This window comes from Vulpes vulpes, chromosome 3, assembly GCF_048418805.1.
Source record: "Vulpes vulpes isolate BD-2025 chromosome 3, VulVul3, whole genome shotgun sequence".
Classification (NCBI taxonomy): Eukaryota; Metazoa; Chordata; class Mammalia; order Carnivora; family Canidae; genus Vulpes; species Vulpes vulpes.
This window is the reverse complement of record NC_132782.1, coordinates 17,067,004-17,088,961: the sequence shown is the minus strand read 5'-3', so window position 1 is coordinate 17,088,961 and position 21,958 is coordinate 17,067,004. Positions and strand designations below refer to the sequence as shown.

Below are 21,958 nucleotides of genomic sequence, written 5' to 3'. Positions count from 1 at the left end.
TTTATAATCAAAAGAAATAATGCTAAATGATGCTAAAAACTTCAAACATTTCAGAAATATATAATGTAGAAAATGAAGTCCTCCCCTATATCATTATTTTGTGTTTATATATTCTTTTTTTTTTAAGATTTTATTTATTTATTCATGAGACAGAGAGAGAGAGAGGCACAGACACAGGCAGAGGGAGAAAAGCAGGTTCCATGCAGGGAACCCGACATGGGACTAGATCCTTGGTCTCCAGGATCACACCCCAGGCTGTAGGCGGTGCTAAACTGCTGCGCCACCAGGGCTGCCCTGTGTTATATATTCTTGTTAAAACCACTTACTAGTCATTGCTTTTTAGGAGTGTTTGGATACCTGATATGTTATAACTTCATTTGTTTTTAGTACTTTAGAATTTGTTTAGTGACAACCACACTTTTGAGTATTATAGTTTTTAGTAATACACTAATGCATAAAGTGTATTATGATATGTGACCAGATAAATAGTTTGATTATTGTTCCCAGGATTCATTAGATAATCAATCTCCTAATTTCACCAAAGATTCTTCAGCAGGGACACAGGGAAGGCATAGTCTTTAGTGTCCTGAATAATACCACAACAAGGCCTTTTCCACAATAAAGGGAAAGTCATAGAATACACATTGCTTTGAATATAATGTAACTTGTGGAGCTTAAACATATTTCAAAGTACTTAATAGAAAATGAAACTTTGAATTTTAAATATGTCTTAGATGAATGGGAGCATAACATGAAATGTAAAATGTAGTCATTCCTGATGTGTTGAGAAGTATGGCTCTCTAAAAAAACTTTTTTGTTTTTTTTTGTTTGTTTGTTTAAAGATTTTATTCATTCATTCATGAGAGACACACAGAGAGAGAGAGGCAGACACACAGGCAGAAGGAGAAGCAGGCTCCATGCAGGGAGCCTGACATGGGACTTGATCCCGGGACTCCAGGATCATGCTCTGGGCCGAAGGCAGGCACTAAACCGCTGAGCCACCCAGGGATCCCCTCTAAAAAACTTTGTATTCCAAATTAAACTTATTCAAGAATATTTACAAGTTCCTTTTTTTTTTAATTATTAAAAAATTTTTATTTATTCATGAGAGACACAGGGAGAGAGAGAGGCAGAGACATAGTCACAAAGAGAAACAGGCTCTGTGCAGGAAGCCTGATATGGGACTTGATCCCAGACCTCCGGGATCATGCCCTGAGCCAAAGGCAGATGCTGAATCAAACCTCTGTTCTGTGACAAGCCTATCTTTTTGCAAGGAAACCGTGAATTAGGGCAGCCTGGGTGGCTCAGCGGTTTAGCGCCACCTTCAGCCAAGGGCCTGATCCTGGAGACCTGAGATCAAGTCCCACATTGGGCTCCCTGCATGGAGCCTGCTTCTCCCTCTGCCTGTGTCTCTGCCTCTCTCTCTCTGTCTGTCTCTCATGAATAAATAAATAAAATCTTAAAAAAAATAAACAGTGAATTACATAATTACTCTAATAACAATTTTTCAAGGGGCACTAAAAATGTATAGTGTGCTGCTGTAGGGGTGTGAAGGATTATGTAAAGTCATCTGGGGACTCTGAGATGGTCCTTTAGAGGAAGTGATACTAGAGCTGAGCTATATAAAGATGGGTACCAATTAAATGGGCAAAAGTTTGGAGATGGTGGGATGATTCTAAGGAGAATGAAATGCTGAGTGATGATCTTGATTGGAAGGACCATGGATGAAGAATGAATGGGTTGGAGTGCAGAGACCAAAGGAAGGTGTATAGAGAGATCAGATCCTGAGGGGCTAGAAGCCACATTAAAGATTATAGGTCTTTTCCTTTCTATAGGGTGACTATAAATGTGTTGCCCAAACCAGGCCATTTGAGAATAAAAGGTGGCACCATTACTAATATAAATAAGTAAATAAATAAATCAGTATATATATTTATAAAAAACAGATTTTTATAGTGCTGTTAATTGAATACTAGTCACTTACCAATAGCAGCAACAGGGTATGGGATCTTTGTAGCTTGCTTTGGAAGATGACTAGCATATGCCAACTCTATAAGATCATTGAAGGTGGGGTGCCTGGGTGGCTTAGTTAAGTGTCTGGCTCCTTATTTTGGCTCAAGTCATGATCTCAGGGTCATGAGATTGAGCCCTAAGTTGGGCTCCACGCTGGGTGTGGAGCCTGCTTGATATTCTCTGCACTCCCTCACACCTGCTCATGCTCTCTCCCCCTCGTCCCAAAAAAGATCATTGAAGAAAATTGTGTAATTTTGGTCACTGGCTAATTTCATAACCCTGAGTATTCTAGGACTAAATATGCTTTCATTTCCTGTCTTTTGTTTTGAATTTTCCTTTAAAAAAATGTATCTTCTTTAAAAAAATTTTTTTTAAATAGACTTTGCACCCAATGTGGAGCCCAACACAGGGTTTAAACTCATGACCCTGAGATTTGGACCTGAACTGAGATCAAGAGCTGGATGCTTAACTGACTGAGTCACCCAGGTGCCTCTAAAAAATGTATTACTGACATTTCAATCATATAAAACAGAGACTAGGGTAGTGAATTCAATATCCTCATCACCAGTTTTTAGTAATTATAAAAGTAATTATTAAGTTTGTTGTATTTATACCTCCTCCCATTCTTTCATCCCCTGGATTATTTTGAAGCAAATTCCAGATGACGTATTTTGTTGTAAATATCTATGTGTTTCTCAAAAAGATAAGAAAAGTTACCAAAACAAAACAAACCTCCTCAAAAACATTAACATCAATTTCTTAATATCATCAGGTATTTGTGTTATATTGTTATTACCATTTGCCAATTTTCTTATATATTAAAAGTTTTTTTTTTTTTTACTTTGCTTGAATCAGAATCCAAATCTTATAATTAATTACTATATCTTTTAAGTCTTTTAAAAATATTTTTCATTTGGTTTTATTGAAGTTAGATTTGCCAACAAATATCTTTTAAGTCTTTTTTTTTTTAAGATTTTATTTATTTATTCATGACAGACACACACACACACACACACACACACACACACACACACACAGAGCGAGGCAGAGACACAGGCAGAGGGAGAAGCAGGCTCCATGCAGGGAGCCTGACGTGGGACTCAAACCCGGGTCTCCAGGATCATACCCCGGGCTGAAGGCAGCACCAAACCGCTGGGCCATCAGGGCTGCCCATCTTTTAAGTCCTTAATGAGGTTCTCCTTCATATTTTCTTTCAAAGTTTGTTATTGTTTTTTTTTTTTTTTTTTTGCAAGTACATAGTATTCACCCTGTAGTTTCCTACAGTCTGCATTTATGCTGATTGTGTTTCTGTGGTGATGTTTAACATGTTCCTTTGTCCTTTGTATTTTCTGTAAATTGATTACATGGAAAGCAGTGTGTCTCAACATGGTGGGTAGAGGCCAGGGATGCTGCTAAACATGATACACTGGCTAGGAGGCCCCCACAACAAAGAATTATCGAGGTTAAAATGTACTGTTGAGTGCCATGGTTGAGAAATTATGATCTAGAGACTTTATCAGCTTCAGGTTTAATTATTTTTGGTCTAGTTCTTTCCATTTTTGTGATTTTAGGAGTGATTGATGATTATCCAGGTCCTTTAATTTATTAGGGATTCACAAAAGGGTAGCATTCTAATTCTTCCTTCCTTCTTTATTATCTGGACTACCTCTCTAAAGAGAAACGTCCCTTTTTCAATTGTTTGGTTACCTTGAACTATAGATCATATAGTAAAGGCAGGTTAAATGCCTGATGTTTTCCCGTTCTTTACCAGCCCATAAAATCTTCTATTTTATTCCAGATTGATCTCCTATCAAGAGTTTTTGGCATTTGAATCTGTTTTATGTGCTCCAGATTCTATGTTCATAGTGGCTTTCCAGTTGTTTGACAAGAGTGGAAATGGAGAGGTGACATTTGGTAAGGAAAAAAAAAGATTATAAGGGATAAGTGAAGTCAGTAAGGCTGGTCCAGTCTTTAATTGCTAAATCTAGTAACTGCATAGATTGCCGCTTATTTAGGAGCTAGTCAATAAGTGAAGTATTGATATCCTAAAAGAATTTACACAGATAAAATTAAAATGGTGTATTTTACTAAAAGTATTAGACTATTGCAAAAAAGTAAAGAATCTAGGAATGCTGTTGCTCATTGAGTCATTGACACTTCCACATTCCTAAAATAGGTGGTGTAAAGTTTTCTTGTTCTGGGCTAGCCTGGGCAAAATTCTTTATGAAACAGACTGTGAACAACATGGAATAATCATGTCATTCTTTCAGGAATTTTTGGGTAGAGAGTGCAGAGCTTTTCAATAGCAGTTTGGAAAATTGCTAGGTCATTTTAACACCAAGAATGGAACTGAAGGAGGGAGTTAAGAATAGTTAGCATTCTCTAAACCCCCATTATAGATTTTTGGTTTTAGGAAACAAGCCTAGAATGTTGAAATTGGTATCTGTGTTAAATGTAGAAATTGATATAAATCCTTTGTTAGGCACATAATTTAGCACAGTGCCATTGTTTGACAAGCATATAAACTAAAATTTCTATTTGTAGCCATGTGTTAGTTTTTAAAGATGCATATTTGCAGTAATTTGTGTTTAAAGTGTCTGCTAATTTTTCTGGCAACAGGAGTTTCAATAAGAGCAATGCAGTATTTTCAAGGACCTTGAACCCACATTGCCCTTTTTTTTTTTATTTTAGTAAGATACATAAAATCTTAACCATTTTTCAATGTATAGTTCAGTAGTGTTGAGTATATTCACATTGTTGTGAAACATATTTCCAGAACTTTTTCATCTTGTAAAGTCGAACTTGAGCCCTTTTGTGGTATGAATTGGCATCAATATGTGGTAGAAAAACTCTTGAACATTAGGCTTTCCATGACTATAGTGCTAAATATTTCTTCACTGTAGAATTTGTTACAGAAAAAACATCCTTCAGTTAAACCCAAAGGAAGAAGCATCACTGGCATGGAAAGAATAATGAGAAAGTATTAGGTATTCAAAAGGACCAGTGATGCCTTTACTTTGATTTTAGTCAGCACGTTTTCTAGTTTGGCATTGACTGTTCCCTTTTGCCAGTTGACCCAGTTATTTTCCATATAAGAAGATTTTTCCAAAATAAATACCAACACAAACAGAACCCCTTAAGCTTCTGCATCTGTCTTGGCATGCTTCCTGCTTCGGTGCAAGCTCTGGCCCTTCTGCCTCCTAAAGAAGGCAGACTTTCCCCAGAAGCACCAAGATTCTGTAGTTTAAAGTATAAAACCTTTATCTTCTCATCATTCAGCATTAACCCTGGGCCACTAATACTGATTTTCTATTTTCAGTAGGTATCACACAGTCTCACATGTCTCACTTCCAAATGTTGTGCAGCAGTGCTTGGGTAATACTTTGATACAAGTATCTCCATTAGAGTTAGCATACCTGTGCTTGGATCCTGTGTCCATTGTTTAAGAATTGTATTTCCCAAAACAAATTATGGTTTCTTTTTGTCCCTCCTACCTTGGTATCTTGGTTCTTTGTGTCTCCTCCATTTGATTGCTTTTCCCAATTTTATTTTAAAAAGTCACTAAAGTCAGTTCATCCAATAGAATAAAGCAGAGACTCATGCCAGTGTTGATTAGTAGATTAAATGAGTATAGAAAGTAGCTGAGTGGTTTATAAACACATGTATTTCATGCAAATGAAAGCTTATAGTTACTAGATCCCAAATTTAGCATTTTATAGATCTTTTGTTTTCTCCCCAGACTGTGATGTAAGAGTTAGAATTTTAAGAAACTATAATTAAGATTAAAAGCCAAACAAATTAGTTTCAGTTGTTGTAACACCTGATATGAACTGAAGAACATAAGAACCCTCCAAAATCCTGCTTTCATTCTTTTGCTTCATAATCAAGAGATAGGAAGATTTTTATGGAATGATATAAAGCTGAATGCCCTTTCTACATTGGTCCTGGAGTCCCTGGCCAGCAGGATGTTTGTCTTGATGATGTTCATATATTTCCTGGGAACATTGACTGTTTTCTCTTCCTGCCTTGCCCCCTACTTTTGAGGATCCATTTTGGATAAGTTTTCTTAAATAAAAAGAATCATAATGAAGGAAAGTTTAATAATTTTAGATTCTTAAGAGGAAAAGCATTCAAACTGATACAAATGCCATTTAACAAGTTTTCTAAGGCCTACTCATTACAGGCTATTTTCAAGACTATAAAATTTCAACATAAGGAAATGATTAACTTGGAGTTTATTTTTATAGGATTTGGATCTGTGATAAAGGTCAGTTTTCATGTTTGTATCCACTTCATAAAATGAATTATGCTTATGTGTTTATAGATAAATAGGTAAAAGAAAATTTTAGATCCATTCTAACTCTAAATCCTTTTCACTAAATGGCTTTATGTTTTCTAGTTTGGAACTTATTTAAAGTTTTCTCTTGAGCACATCAGGAGAGAAAGGTGGGAGAGAATATTGGATGCCAGGTGTAATGGAGTGGGGAAAACTGTTATGCCATCAGTATCTCATGGACTATGATGATGATGTTATCTGTGTATTTGTATATATTGTTCTCATTTATGCTTTTGTTTTTTTAGATATGCTTTTTAATATATATATCAGATTAGATTCTTAAATTGTGTGCATTTTTGCAAGTATTTATATAAATAGAAATATTGAACAACATTTACTTGAGTGCTGGACAAGTTTTTTGTTTTTTTTTAAATTGTTAGAGATGGCTTTACTTTGGGGGAGAGGACGAAAACTTGAGACCTCAGTAATACATTTCAGAATATGCAAACTCAGCGTTCTGGAGTTTTTAAAAGAGTGAATAAAACCACTAGTTGTTTCCTCTTTGATGTTCTTTTAATATAAAACTTCTAATGCATGCTGTAGATAATTACTTAATGGCTTGTGTATCTTTTACTGCCTGGTGGCATGAGCCTTGTAGAGGCCGCTGCATGACTGGTGTGTGCTAGATACATTATAAATTTGCCTTGGTCTCCCTGCTAGCCACTAGTGTACTGGATATTCTCAATAGAATTAGGTTGAGGTAACCTAGATAACCAGTTATACTACATTGTGTTGTCAATAGCTGCCATGCATTTGTCCCACATTTTAAAAATATCAAAGCCTATTGCTTTAACAAAGATATAATCCTTCTAAAAAAAATGAAACCCAAACTCCTCTATCTACTAACTAATACATGAATATAAGATATGTTATACAGTATAAGTTTTCTACTGAAATCTCATCAACATTGTGTTCCAAACTGCTCATGTAGGAATGGGAACTTTCCAAAGTGATCTTTTTTCAGGGGCATATCTTCATCTCCTCACTGTAGAACCCTCAAAAAGCAGGGATTCCTTTTGATTTTATACTGTGTTTGGTCATCATTAGATACAACAAATGAGTATGTGTTCCATTTGTGCCTCTAAAATAGACTCTTTCCAGGAAGGGAAGAACAGATTGGGTTTACCATGGCTATTATTAAAAGATTCAGGAGATAGAAGTCTAGATATGAAAATGTACACTTAGTGGAAACAAAGCTGTAGACATGGAATAATATGAAAATCTAATGGTAACAAATACCTAGTTTAATCTAGTAAGAATTGGACCTTTACCTGGGTGTTCAAATTAAATCGGGAAAAATTTTGATATTCCTTTCAGATACTGCAGAGAAAGTGATATTAATACTCAAGGGTGCTAGAGTAGGGTAGAGTTTGAAGTAAAAAAAAAAAGGATATGGTATTATTAGTTTTTATGCCATTTGGTGATAGACTCTTGAAGCATCTAGTTTCTGTAGTAATAGATGCTCTTTAAATGTAAACTCATTTTTTTTTTCTGAGAAATGGACCTTCACATGTATTTGGCAGCAGGTATGGTAGTCCCTTCTGGAGGTAGGTAAAGGGTTAATAGAAATACTTTCTTGCTTGGAAAAACTGAGGAAGTCACCTAGGAAACTAATGATCCAGTTGGAAGTAGAACCTAGCAGTCTGGGACTGAGTCTACATGCTATGTTGGTTGGGACTTCCTCTGCTAAGTTCCTGTTGTTGAACTTTTTGTTGTTGTTGTTTGTTTTCCTTTGTTTTCTCTTTTGGTCTCTTAGTTGTTCCTCTTCTTTCTCCCCAAGTTTTCCTTCACTGAAAAACTCTTTACTTCCACAAGTCTCGCCATTGTTTTTGTTCAGTTATACACAAGGAATTCATTGTTTGGTGGGAGTCCTTCTAAAAGCCTCTCTGACTTCACTTTAAGAACTGTGCAGGTGAAACTCAGCTATCGAGGACTTTTTTTTTTCCCTGACAATAAAAATGTTTGATCTCAAGCCTATTAAGTTGGAAGCAGTGGCTCCTGCTGGGCTGGAATCCTTGGAATCAGGATGTCGTTGGGCTGATGGTAGGTGGGCTGTGTCACAGGGCTGATGGCTTGTATACCTACAGGAGGAGTTCTCTGGCCACACCGTTGGTACAGCAGCTCCTTCCAGGCTCATTCATGGAACAGGCATGGCGGCAGTCTTGGAGAAGAGTGCCAGCCCCGGTCAGAGGTAATTTTGTACTGCAGAAAGGTGAACAAGACCAGTAGGAAGCTCCCATAAGGACCAGGGGAGGGATGAGGGTGGATGAGATGGGGAGACACAGTGTGGGCTGCTGGGGAAATTAAAACCTCTATTAAGACATATTTACATAATATATATGCTTCAATGTGTATTTCATCTAGTCCTATCATCATAAGTGACTGATACAGCTAAACTGACTAATGTTATATGTCTGTGAACATTTTTACTTAATCACAGTTGTCACCATTACCTGCCCTCCTGACAAATCGTTCTCCTTTCCTTTGAACAAAGAGAACATAATGACAGGCTACTTTTGTATCTGGCCCCAATTCCCTCGTCAGAGGAATTCTAAACCATCTCTTTCATAAGCCCATGCTCTGCAGGAAGTGAAAAAGTGGTCTATTGTTTTCTATTTGTCAGAAAACGAATGGATTCCTATATCCCATAGCAATACTAGTCTAGTATAAAACCTGAGATCACGATCTTGCTGCCAATAAGATGTGACTGTCATAGCCCTTTCATCCAGGCCAGAACTATGGCCACTGAAATAGTACTCCAAGGAGTGCTGTTTAGAGCTAAAGACCCTTGTTTGCCACTGGAAAGACGGGATTCTCTCTGGGGGAAAACACTATGCAGTTTCAGTTAGATGCATTGGGAATATTTGAGATGATTGGGGTTCCCTTTCATGTCATGCAGAACTTGATAAAACTGGGTAAGGTAAGAACATCATCTGTTTGAGCTATTGCCTCACACAAGTAGAAGCTCTCCAGTTCTGGAGCTTTTGTATAATTTTTTTTTTTTTTTGATAACACATCCTGGTAAAGTGGTAATTATGAATTGGACTTTAAAACAATAGTTGTACTAATTATTTTTGTAAGCTTCCTGAATTAGCCTTAGGCAATTGGTAGTGAAAATAAGAGAAGGGAAGTGGAACACATCAAGAGGTGCCAAAGTAGGTTTGAAATTTTGTTTTTCCTAGTAACTATAGTTGTAGCCTGTGACATAGTTAAAATAATTAAAAGTGTCTGGGGGGTGGTTAACAAAACACAGCACATATTAATGGTCATAATAAAACCATACACAAAGCTGTCAATGACCACTTTGTGAGAAGTAGGAAATGTTGAAACAAATACTCATGGAAACTGACACTTCAATATTTGGGGAGATTATTATGAGTAATTTAAGCTATCATTTTAATTATTTCAAAGATACTCCAAGATCTTATTTAGAGGTTGTTAGAAAGTTTACAAAATAGGATTTTAGTTAAAGTTTTTATAATGGGACTTTTAAAAATGTAGATTAGACATTGTGATTTTAGTTCATAAGTATCCATTTTGTGATAATAGAAAAACAGTTTCATAATTAAGTAAATTTTTGTAGTTTGAAAGCTTTTGAATCTTTGTATTTGATTAGTTTCACACTAATAATCTAATATTTTCTGATCATATAGAGGAAATTCAGTTTTATTCCACCTTTATATAAAACTTATCTAGGTAGCAGTATGTGCATTTCTTACCAAAGAGTTGAGTTTCAGGATTTGTGACCTTTAAAATGAAGGTTATCATAACATAACTTATTCCCTTTCATAATCTTAATATTTAAATATATAGTAACTTAAGTTATTCTATTCTGCTTTCCATTAATTTCTTCATATTTCCTTAGTTTTAGACTCCCTTAGACCTTAAAAATAGGAAATCAAAGTAATTAGCTTGGGAATAGAACAGCTAGTTAAAGGAGATCATAAAAATCTTTGTTGATTTCATAGTATATTTAGCTCTAAATATATTTTGTAATCCTTATTATTTTAATTATCTCATAACCTTTAACATATTTTACAACTATTGAAATTCCATATAGATTTAAGGGTGGTTAAAAGCCAGGAAGAATCCCAGGAATTCTTTTTGTTCTTAGAAACAAAACCCCATATATTTAATAGTGTTTATGGAAGATGAAAATAATTTTAACATGGTTTGAAAACTCTGACACAGTGTTGCTAATTAGGCAAGAAATAAATGCTACATTCTATTTGAAAGACGAGAATCCCATCTCCCCAGTGACATCCAATGCCTTCTTCCAGCTTACTGATAGCTGTGACCTATTCAGAACTGTTACATTGAGTCCAGACTGGTAGGATTTCCAGTTTGGGATTCTTACACTATTTTCCACCTTATCCCAGTAACAATCTTTTATCAAGAGAAAAAGGTATATAAAACTAAAGGGAATCCATTAAACCATTACAATATGAGATCAATATCTTATTTAATGAATTGCAGAAATTAGAGAAATAACATAGTTGGAGATTATAAAACATTAAACTTCTATTTATTAATTAGTAAAATTGATAGCTATGGACAGTAGAACACTTCCACTAATATAATTGGCATAAACTTGAAAATAATTTTGTTTTTATGACATCAGTAAAACAGGCTTCCTGCTTTCTTAACTTTGTTAATGATTTTTTTTTTTTTTTGGCATGAGCTTCTAAATTAGGCTATTCAGTCTATGCTTGTTAAAGTACCAGTCATTTGTGAATTGACTTTTATAGTAAGTGTAGAAGTGTGTAAGAAAGTGACTGACATTGTAGTGCATGAAGACAAGCTGTCAGAGGGTTTTGGTTGTATATTACATAGCTTTACTTGTTCCTATCTAAAAGTTAGTGTACTGTGTTTAGTCCTTCTTTATTTAAAAGTGAATCACTAATTTCACTTATCTTAAAATATTTTAATAGTTGAGACTAATAATCATGCTTTTTATGGGGATTTTGAAGCTTTGTGTCAAGACCATATTTTTGACAATATCAGAAGCTTTTAATAAGGTGCTTGCTGCTGAGCTAATGATATGCTTTTGGTAGTATTTCTTATACCTATCTTCAATAGACATTCAGGCTAGTGTGAATGTAATAATCAAGCCTCAATCAAACCATACTTAGTATGACAAATATTGCATTATACTGTAATTTAGGTATTCATGCTTCTGATAAAGGGCTTAATTCGACTCCTTGAGGAATCGGGAAAACACTATTGATTTTATTCTGGAATGCAAAGTAGCAGCCATTTATAGTGCAAGATATAAATCACTTCCTAATTAAAATTAAATCAAGAGAAATTAAGAATCTCATGGCCTTATATGTAATGGTACACAATCTTAAGTGTAAAATTATATTTTGTATCAATTGTGTTCCTGTGCATGGGTTTCTGGGCACAAAAAATTTTGCAGCTAATCTTAATAGAAGCAGATAATATTGACTTAAAATTTCTCTTAATTTCTTTCTGTAGGAACATTGCAGTGGACTAAACTACTTATTCCAGATATAATTTATTTATTTTTGTTTTCCCTTTTAAGAAAATGTCAAAGAAATTTTTGGACAGACTATTATTCATCATCATATCCCTTTTAACTGGGACTGTGAATTTATCCGACTGCATTTTGGGCATAATCGGAAGAAGCATCTTAACTACACAGAATTCACACAGTTTCTCCAGGTGAGCTTAGTTTTCATAACTCGTTTAAATACATGCCATTTCTCCTCTACTTCCTTCCTTTTTAGTTTTAAGTTTCTTACCAAAAAATAGCAATTCTCTGTAGCATTACACCCCCATTTTCCATTTCCCACTCCCAGATGTAGCTTTTAAAACTCTCATAACTGTTCTTTCAAAGACTACTTCCATAGCTTTAAATAATAAACATGTGTTGGCTCTTCTATTTTTTTTAAATCTCCTTTTTTAATTGCAGTATTCTCCAAATTAGTGTTTTCACTTTCTTTGAATAAATACCCAGTAGTGGAATTACTGGATTGTGTGGTATTTCTGTCTTTAATTGTTTCAAAGAATTTCCATACTGTTTTCTACAATGGCTGCACCAATTTACATTTCCACCAACAGTGCATGAGGGTTCCCTTTTCTCTACATCCTCAACAATACTTGTGATTTCTTGGGTTTCTAATACTGGCTGTTCTAACAGATGTGAGGTAATAGCTCATTGTGTTTTTTTTTTTTTTTCTTTAAAGATTTATTTATTTATTTTAGAGCGTGGTGGGGAGGGGTGGAGGGAAAAGGTGAGAGTCTTAACCAGACTCCATGCTGAGCAGAGCCAGGGGCAGACCTGGATCCCTTTACTCTGAGATCATAACCTGAACTGAAACCAAGAGTTGGATGCTTAACTGACTGCGTTGGCCATCTGGATGTCTTTGAAAAAATATCTATTCATTTCCTCTGTTTTTCAATCATATTATTATTTTTTTTGGTGTTGTATAAGTTTTTAAAATATATTTTGGATATTAACCCTTTATTGGATGTATGATTTGCAAATATCTTCTCTCATTAAGTACATTGTCTTTTTCTTTTGTTGGTGGTTTCCTTTGCTGTGGAGAAGCTTTTTATTTTGGTGTAGTCCTAATAGTTTATTTTTGCTTTTGTTTCCCTTGCCTCAGGAGACATATTTAGATAAATGTTGCTAAGGCCAATGTCAGTGAGATTACTGCCTGTGTTTTCTTCTAGGAATTTCATGGTTTCAGGTCTTACATTTAGGTCTTTAATCCATTTTGAGTTTATTTTTGTGTGTGCTCTAAGAAACTGGTCCATTGTCATTCTTTTGCATAGTTTTGTCCAGTTTTCCCAACACCCATTTATAGAAAAGACTGTTCTCCTCATTATATTCTTTCTTGTTTTGTTGGAGATTAATTTTTTTTTTGTTGGAGATTAATTGATCATATAATTGAGGGTTTATTTCTGGGCTCTCTATTCCATTCCATTGATCTATGTGTATTTTCGTGCCAGTACCATACTGTTTTGATTACTACAGCTTTGTAATTCATCTTGAAATCTGGAATCGTGGAACCTCCAGCTTTATTCTTCTTTCTCGAGATTACCTTGCCTATATGGGTTTGTCTTTGGTTGTGTACTCTACATTAAAAGTTTTCACTTTTAGGTCTTTTTCACTGAATTTGAACTGTGGAAGATTAGGAGCTGGTTCTTTCACCTCTCTCTCTTTCTTCCACAAATTTAGATATTTTCTTTCTCCATCCCCCATATAATTATGTTATGATTCTGCTTAGATCAATAAACATTTTAATTACTATAATTTTATAAATATTGTGCATGACTAAAATGATTACTTTTCTTACGATTTCTAGTTTTTCTTATTTGTTTAGTTTTCTATGTATTAATGCTAATTCATTCTTAAATTTTGCCTCGGTTATTAACATCTCATTTTAATATGTTTACAACATAATAGGTATTCTGTCAATTTCATCTTGGAGCTCTCTAGGAGTTTTTTTTTTTTTTAAATCAAGGTAAAATTCACTTCACATAAAATTAACTACATAGAAGTGCATAATTTAGTGGCATTTAGTACAATTCAGTGTTGTGCAACTACCACCTTTGTCTTATTCCCAAACCTTTTTTTTTCTGTATATTTTTTTTATTGGAGTTTGATTTGCCAACATATAGCATATCGCCCAGTGCTCATCCCATCAAGTGCCCCCTTCAGTGCCCATCACCCAGTCACCCCGGCCCCCTGCCCATCTCCCTTTCCACTACCCCTTGTTCGTTTCCCACAGTTAGGAGTTTCTCATGTTCTGTCTCCCTCACTGATATTTCCCACTCATTTTCTCTCCTTTCCCCTTTAATCCCTTTCACTATTTTTTATATTCCCCCAATGAATGAGACTATATAATGCCCAAACCTTTTATTACCAAGAAAACCCCTCTGTATTCATTAAGCAGTCACTCCCCATTCCTGTTTCTCCTCAGCTCCTGGCAACCACCAAACTACTTTTGCCTCTGTGGATTTGCCAATTCTGCATAGTTCATATACAGTAGCTCCGCCGTTATTTATAGTTTTGCCTTTTGCAGTTTCAGTGTACCTCTGGTCAACCGTGGTTCAGAAGCAGATGATCCTTCTTCTGATGTATCATCAGAAGGATCTTAATGCTATGTCACAATGCTCACATCATTCACCTAACTTCATCATATCACTTAGGCATTTTATCATCTACATCATCATCAGAAGAAGGATGAGTACAGTACAGCAAGATATTTTAAGAAGGCAAGAGAGAAGGAGACTACATTCACATAACTTGTATTGCAATATATTGTTATAATTCTATTTTATTATTTTCGTGATTAGTGTTAATCTCTTACTGTGTACAATTTAGGAATTAAACTTTGTCTTAAGTGTGTATGTATGGGAAAAAAACATACATAAAGGGTTTGGTTCTATGTGTGGTTTCAGGCATCCATTTAGGGATCTTGAAACATACCCCCCATGGATAAGTGAAGACTACTGTTAATGGAATTTATACAATATGACTTTTTATGTCTGGCTTTTTTTTTGACTTAGCATAATGTTTTCAAGGATTATCCGTGTTGTAGCATGTATAAGTAGCTTATTTCTTTTTATGGCTGCATAATATTGCATTGTATGGCTATACTATTTTTTGTCCATTCATTATTTGATGGATACTTGGGTTATTCTCACCTTACTTCTTGGCCCTTGCACACACATTAGTGTACATGTTTTTGTTTGAATACTTGTTTTCAAATCTTTTTGAGTCTATCCCTAGCTGTGAAATTGCTATGTCATATGGTAATTTTATGTTTAACTTTTTGAGGAATTTCCAGACTGTTTTCTGTAGCCTCTGCAGCATTTCCTTAGAACTTCCTGATCTGCTTCATGATTGGAGGCTGGATTTTGTACTTTTTTCACAGGTGTCAGTTTATTATCTCCCTTCACCTTCATCGTGGGGAATCTGTTTGTGTTTCTTTTATGTTGAATCTCCTGTTTTCTGGATTCCACGTCTTCCTTTATTATAGTTTACTTCCTCTTTTTGGTGGAATGCTTCCTGCAGGGGCTTCTTGAAGAAAGTAAAATTTTTTTGTGAGACTTCATATCTGAAAACCTCTGCTATGTTTACACTTAGTATGCCTGGGTATAGAATTCTGGTAGAAATTATTTTCCTCCTAATTTTGAGAACATTTCTCGTTTGTTTTCTTGCTGTTTTGCCGCTGAAAAGTCCAGTACCATTCTCAATCTTTTTTTTTTTCTTTAAGATTTTATTTATTTATTCATGAGAGACACACACACACAGAGAGAGAGAGAGAGAGAGAGGCAGAGACACAGGCTGAGGGAGAAGCAGGCTCCATGCAGGGAACCTGATATGGGAGTTGATCCTGGGACTCCAGGATTATGCCCTGGGCTGAAGGCAGGTGCCAAACCGCTGAGCCACCCAGCAATCCCACCATTCTCAATCTTGATTCTGTTTTGAAACATTTTTTCACACCAGTGGGTTTTTCAGATTTTTTTTCCTTTATGTTTTGAAATTTCATGATATTCCTTGGTGCTGGGTCTTTAGCGGGCTCTTTTTTTTTTTTTTTAAGATTTTGTTTATTCATGAGAGACACAGAGAGGGAGGCAGAGACAGGGGCAGAGGGAGATGCAGGCTCCCTAAAAGGAGCCCAATGTGGGACTTGATCCAGGACCCCAGGATCATGCCCTGAGCTGAAGGCAGGTGCCCAGGCATCCTTTCAGTGGGCTCTTTGAATTTGAAAATTGTTGTTCCTCGGTGTTTTTTTTTTTAATATTTTGTTTGTTTATTCATGAGAGATACACAGAGAGAGAGAGGCAGAGACATAGGCAGAGGGAGAAGCAGGCCCCATGCAGGGATCCCAACGTGGGACTCAATCCCGGGACCCCCAGGATCATGCCCTGAGCTGAAGACAGACGCTCCACCACTGAGCCACCCAGGCATCCCTGGGTGATGCCTAAGTGATATGATTCTTAAAAATTCTTAAAAATTCTTAATTTTTAATTCTTAAATTAAATTCTTAAAATTTAATTCTTAAATTTCTTAAAAATTCTTAAAAATTACTCTTTTTTCTTTCTTTCTAGAGCTAGTATATTAAATGTATGATTTAGTTTTTATTCTCTCTCCTGCTTTCCTTCTGAACCTTTTTTTTTTTTTAAGTTTATTTATTTATTCATGAGAGACACAGAGAGAGGCAGAGACATAGAGGGAGAAGCAGGCTTCCATGCAGGAGCCCGATGTGGGACTTGAACCTGGAATTCCAGAGGCAAAGGCAGACGCTTAACTGCTGAGCCACCCAGGCATCCTCCTTCTGAACCTTTTATTAAGTTTTTAATTGTGTTACATTTTAGATTTTCAGTTCTTTTTAGTTTTCTGAATATTCCTTTTCAAAAATAGTATATTCTGAGTGCTGGGTGGCTTAATGGTTGAACATCTGCCTTTGGCTCAGATAGTGATCCCTGGGTTCTGGGATCGAGTCCCGCATCCAGCTTTCTGCAGGGAGCCTGCTTCTCCCTCTGCCTGTCTCTGTGTTTCTCATAAATAAATAAATAAATAAATAAATAAATAAATAAATAAATAAATAAAATATTAAAAAAAAAGCATATTCTTTTTTCATGGATGTGCTGTTTTCTTTCACTTCTCCAAAGATTTTAAAGACAAGTGTTTGTTGCTCCCCGCTAATGTCTGTTTTCTCCAAGTTTATTTCTTTTTTTTTAATTTTTATTTTTTTAATTTATTCATGAGAGACACAGAGAGAGGCAGAGACACAGGCAGAGGGAGAAGCACACTCCATGCAGGGAGCCTGACGTGGGACTCGATCCCAAGTCTCCAGGATCATGCCCTGGGCTGAAAGCAGGTGCTAAACCGCTGAGCCACCCAGGACTCCCTCCAAGTTTATTTCTTTTTCTTTGTTTGGGTTTCTGTTTTTCATGTTATTGGCTTTACACATATCTGATCATCATTGCTTGTCTGCTCATATTTAAAAGTGAGGCTTATTGGGAGCTTCAAGTTCATGATACTACTTCTTAACCCTAGACCTTATTGTAAAGTTTGCTGACTGGACTGTCATACTGGGCACTCTCTAATGTCTGTATGTTCAGATCTTTCCTTTTGCATTGGGGAACAAGAGGATAATCATCTGGCCTCCCACCTGGAATTATTAGATCTGGCTTTTGACATTCTGGTTGCTGAATAAGACAAGAGGGTTGGAGGTCTCAACATTCAGTGTAGAGATGGACTTCCACTGAATTACCTCCTTTCAGGGCAGCCCGGGTGGCTCAACGGTTTAGCACAGGCTTACGCCCAGGGCTTGATCCAGGAGGCCCAGGATCGAGTCCCACATTGGGTTCCCTGCTTAGAGCCTGCTTCTCCCTCGCCTGTGTCTCTGCCTCTTCTCTTTCTCTGTGTGTGTGTGTGTGTGTCTCTTACGAATAAATAAAATCTTTAAAGAAATAAAAAAGAATTACCTTCTTTTAACTATGCCTAGTCTCCCCTAGTCCAGAGAATCGTCTATTACATTCTCTAGTCAGTGACCTCTAGTCTTCTGGTGGAGTGGGAAAGGGCGTAACCTGGCTATGGTGAAGCAATGCGGGTAACTAACTGCATTTTAAACACATTTCCATCTAAGCCTCCTATTTGTAGTTTCACCTTCACTTTCAGTTCCAAGGTACTAATCTAGCCAATTCCTGAGTGGTTTGGGAGTTCTGTCGTGTACATTGGATTGTTTTTTGGCTTTTTCCATGTCCAGTTTTCTTGAGTTGGTTAAGTCGGTTGTCACTTGCCTTACTGCTCTCTAAGCTTAAAATGTAATTGCTATCTCCTTTTCTGTTCTCTTTGTCGTTGAATGTCTGTTTTGCTTTTAGTTTCTTTACTGTGATTTTAGTGAAGAGTGGAGTTTTAGAAGACAGCAGTTACATGTACTAGGTCATTCTCATTCAATGCCAGTTTCTTTTTTTTTTTTTAAAGATTTTATTTATTTATTCATAGAAACACAGAGAGGCAGAGACACAGGCAGAGGGAGAAGCAGGCTCCATGCAGGGAGCCTGACGTGGGACTCGATCCCAGGTCTCTAGGGTCACGCCCTGGGCCAAAGGCAGGTGCCAAACCGCTGCACCAGGGATCCCTATTTTATTTTTTATAAGTCTAGGGTATTGTTTCTCTTCATGAGCAGGATCACAGTTTGAAAACTTAATTGGTCTAGGTATTTGTAGAACCTAGTGTTTTTTTTTTTTTTTTTTTAAGATTTTATTTATTTGAAACAGAGTGAATGAGCATGAGTTGGGGGGAGGGGCAGAGTGAGAAGCAGACTCCCCTGCTGAGCAGAGAGCCCAACAGGGGACTTGATCCCAGGATCCCAGGATCATGACCTGGGGCTGAAGGCAGCCTCTTAACCCACCTAGGTGCCCCCCCCAGTGCTTGTTCAAACACTTGCACAGTTAGTGCTGCTTACCTGACTGACATTGTAAAGTGCTCAAATTGGAAAAGTTGAAAATATTATTTATTTGAGAGATATTTAAAAAAGAAAATGACCCCTGAAACTAATACTACACTATATGTGAACAAACTTGAGTTTAAATAAAATCTTGATGGACGCCTGGGTGGCTCAGTGGTTGAGTTCTGCCTTTGGCTCAGGTTGTAATTTGCATCCCACATAGGGCCTCCTGCAGGGAGCCTGCTTCTCCCTCTGCCTGTATCTCTGCCTCTCTCTATGTGTCTCTCATTTTTTTTTTTTTAAATTTTATTTTATTATTTATGATAGTCACAGAGAGAGAGAGAGAGAGAGGCAGAGATACAGGCAGAGGGAGAAGCAGGCTCCATGCACCGGGAGCCTGACGTGGGATTCGATCCGGGGTTTCCAGGATCGCGCCCTGGGCCAAAGGCAGGCACCAAACCGCTGCGCCACCCAGGGATCCCTCTATGTGTCTCTCATAAATAAATAAATAAAATAAAAAATAAATAAAATCTTGAAAGAAAAAAAATAAGAAAAAGGAAATGTTCTTCCAACTCGTGTTTTTTAAGATTCCTCCAAAGATGGTTTGCTCTTGTCTTTGATTCCCTTGCATTTACTGAATATATTTTGCAATATCTAATTCTACCCTGATATATTAACTATATTACATAAACCTTAGAACTTTAGATAAGAAGCTTCCTTTTTCCCCTTTGTTTTTTGCTTCTCATTTGAATCCTTTATGTTAATTTTTAAACTTTTTATTTTGAAAGACTTCAAATATATTTAAAAATAGAAGAGTTTAATGAACTTCCACGTACCCATCAACCATCTTACCAGTTAGTAACTGTTGACCACTCTTATTTTTGTCTATATTCTATTTTTGTCTGTATTCCACTGTGCTCCTTCCTGAATCGTTTGGAAGCCAATCCCGTACATTCTATAGTTTCATCTATGATTTTCACTGTGTATCTTTAAAAGATACATAGGAGTTCTCTAATTGTTAACCTAAAAAAAAATAAAATAAAATCTATTCTTCTAGCATTATTCTTGCAATGAGAATTCTGCTGTCTTTAATATAAAGGTCCACATTTTCTTCAGTACTGAATGTCATTAATAAGACCTTATTATGTCCATGGTTGCCACTGGATATTTCTGAGAGGCTGTGACCTATATATGGAGAAGACAAAGAAATGACAAAAACCATGAAAAAGGAGTGAAGGAAAACATATATAAGATAGAGAGTGGACCTGTGTCGTGTCTGTTTCTGATGCTGCTTAGGAATATCCTTTCTGTAGGGAATTCTTTCAATCACATTTTAAGGTTGAAATAAAGACCTAAAATTCATGCTTCATTTGAAAGGTGTTATGGTTAGAGCAGAGGTGATAGGAAGATGGAGTGAGTAGGAAGAATGAATTAAGTGGAAGAGGACAGAATTCACAAATATGTGGAGATTATACAACATACACCTGAATAATTAATGGATCTTAGAATAAATCAAAAGAAAAGTAAAAAAATCTTGAGACAAATGAAAATGAAAGCACAACATACCAAAATGTATGTGATGCAGCAAAAGTAATTCTAAGAGGGAAGTTTATAGTAATTAACCCATACATTAAGAAAAAATAAAGACCTCAACCTTCCTTTACATCTCAAGGAACTAGAAAGAGAAGAATAAACCAAAGCCAAAGTCAGCAGAAAAAAGAAAATAACAAAAGTCAAAGCAGAAATAAATGACATATAATGACAAGGGAGACAGTAGAAAAGATCAATGAAACTAAGAGCTGTATTTTTTTTAAGCTAAACAAAATTGACAAATGTTTAGCTAGACTGAGGAAAAAAGACTTAGAAATAGACATTACAATTGATAACAGAAATACTAAGGATCATAAGAAACTACTGTGAACATTTATATGCCAACAAATGAGATAACCTAACAGAAATGGATAAATTTCTAAAAACATACACCCTACCAATTCTGAATCATGAAGAAATAAAAAAAATCTAAACAGACCAATTATTAGTAAAGAGATTAAATCAGTTGTTAAAAACCTCCCCACAAAGAAAAGTATAGGACCTGATGGCTTCCCTGGTAATACTACCAAACATCTAAAGAAGAGTTAATACCAATGTTTCTCAAATTTCCAAAAAATAGAAGAGGAAGGTATACTTCTTCCAAATGCACTTTACAAGACCAGTGATAATCCTGATGAGGACACTTCAAGAAAAGAAAATTACAGGTCAGTATTCCTTTTTTTTTTTTTTTTTTTAATTTTTTATTTATTTATGATAGTCACAGAGAGAGAGAGAGAGGCAGAGACACAGGCGGAGGGAGAAGCAGGCTCCATGCACCGGGAGCCTGATGTGGGATTCGATCCCGGGTCTCCAGGATGGCGCCCTGGGCCAAAGGCAGGCGCCAAACCGCTGCGCCACCCAGGGATCCCCCTTTTTTTTTTCAGGTCAGTATTCCTGATGAAGATATACACAAATAGCCTCAACAAAATATTAGTAAACTGAATTTAATAGTACATTAAAAGGAGCTTATATCATGAACTGTCATATTTATTGCTGGAATGCAAGGATGATTCATCATATGCAAATGATTAAATGTGATATACTACATTAACAAGATGGAGAATAAAAATCATATGATCTTGCTAGATTGTAAATGTAAAAGCATTTACATTACATTTACAATTACATTTGTAAATGTAAAAATCATTTTACAAAATTCAGTATCCTTTCATGGTAAAAAAGTTTAGAAAATTAGGTATAGATGGAACATACCTCAACATCATAAAGGCAAATTATGACAAGCCCATAGCTCACATTATGCTCAACAGTAAAAAGCTGAATGTTTTTACTCTACGATCAGGAAAAGACAGGGGTGCCAACTCTTACCACTTTTATTCAAAAAAGTACTGCCAAGTTTTAGCCAGAACAATTAGTCAAGAAAAAGAAATAAAAGACATCCAGATTAGGAGGGAAGAAATAAAATTGTCCCTTTTTGCAGATGACATGATATTTTATATAGAAAACCCTAAAAGACTATACATTCCCCTCCTCCACACACACACCAAAAACTATTAGAACTAATAAATGACTTCAGGAAAGTTTCAGAGTACAAAATCAATATACAAAGACAATTGCATTTCTG

At 36.0% G+C, this 21,958-nt stretch overlaps 1 protein-coding gene across 6 annotated transcripts in view; it reads left to right on the top strand.

Annotated features, from left to right (window-relative positions):
• Positions 1–21,958, top strand: part of SLC25A12 (solute carrier family 25 member 12) — a 300,020-nt gene that overhangs the window by 230,613 nt on the left and 47,449 nt on the right. For all 6 annotated transcript variants that reach the window (XM_072751929.1, XM_072751928.1, XM_025994034.2 and 3 more), the window contains exons 4-5: positions 3,812–3,927; positions 11,895–12,034. In XM_072751929.1, the coding sequence (XP_072608030.1) occupies positions 3,812–3,927; positions 11,895–12,034 (256 nt within the window). The remainder of the gene's footprint in view (positions 1–3,811; positions 3,928–11,894; positions 12,035–21,958) is intronic.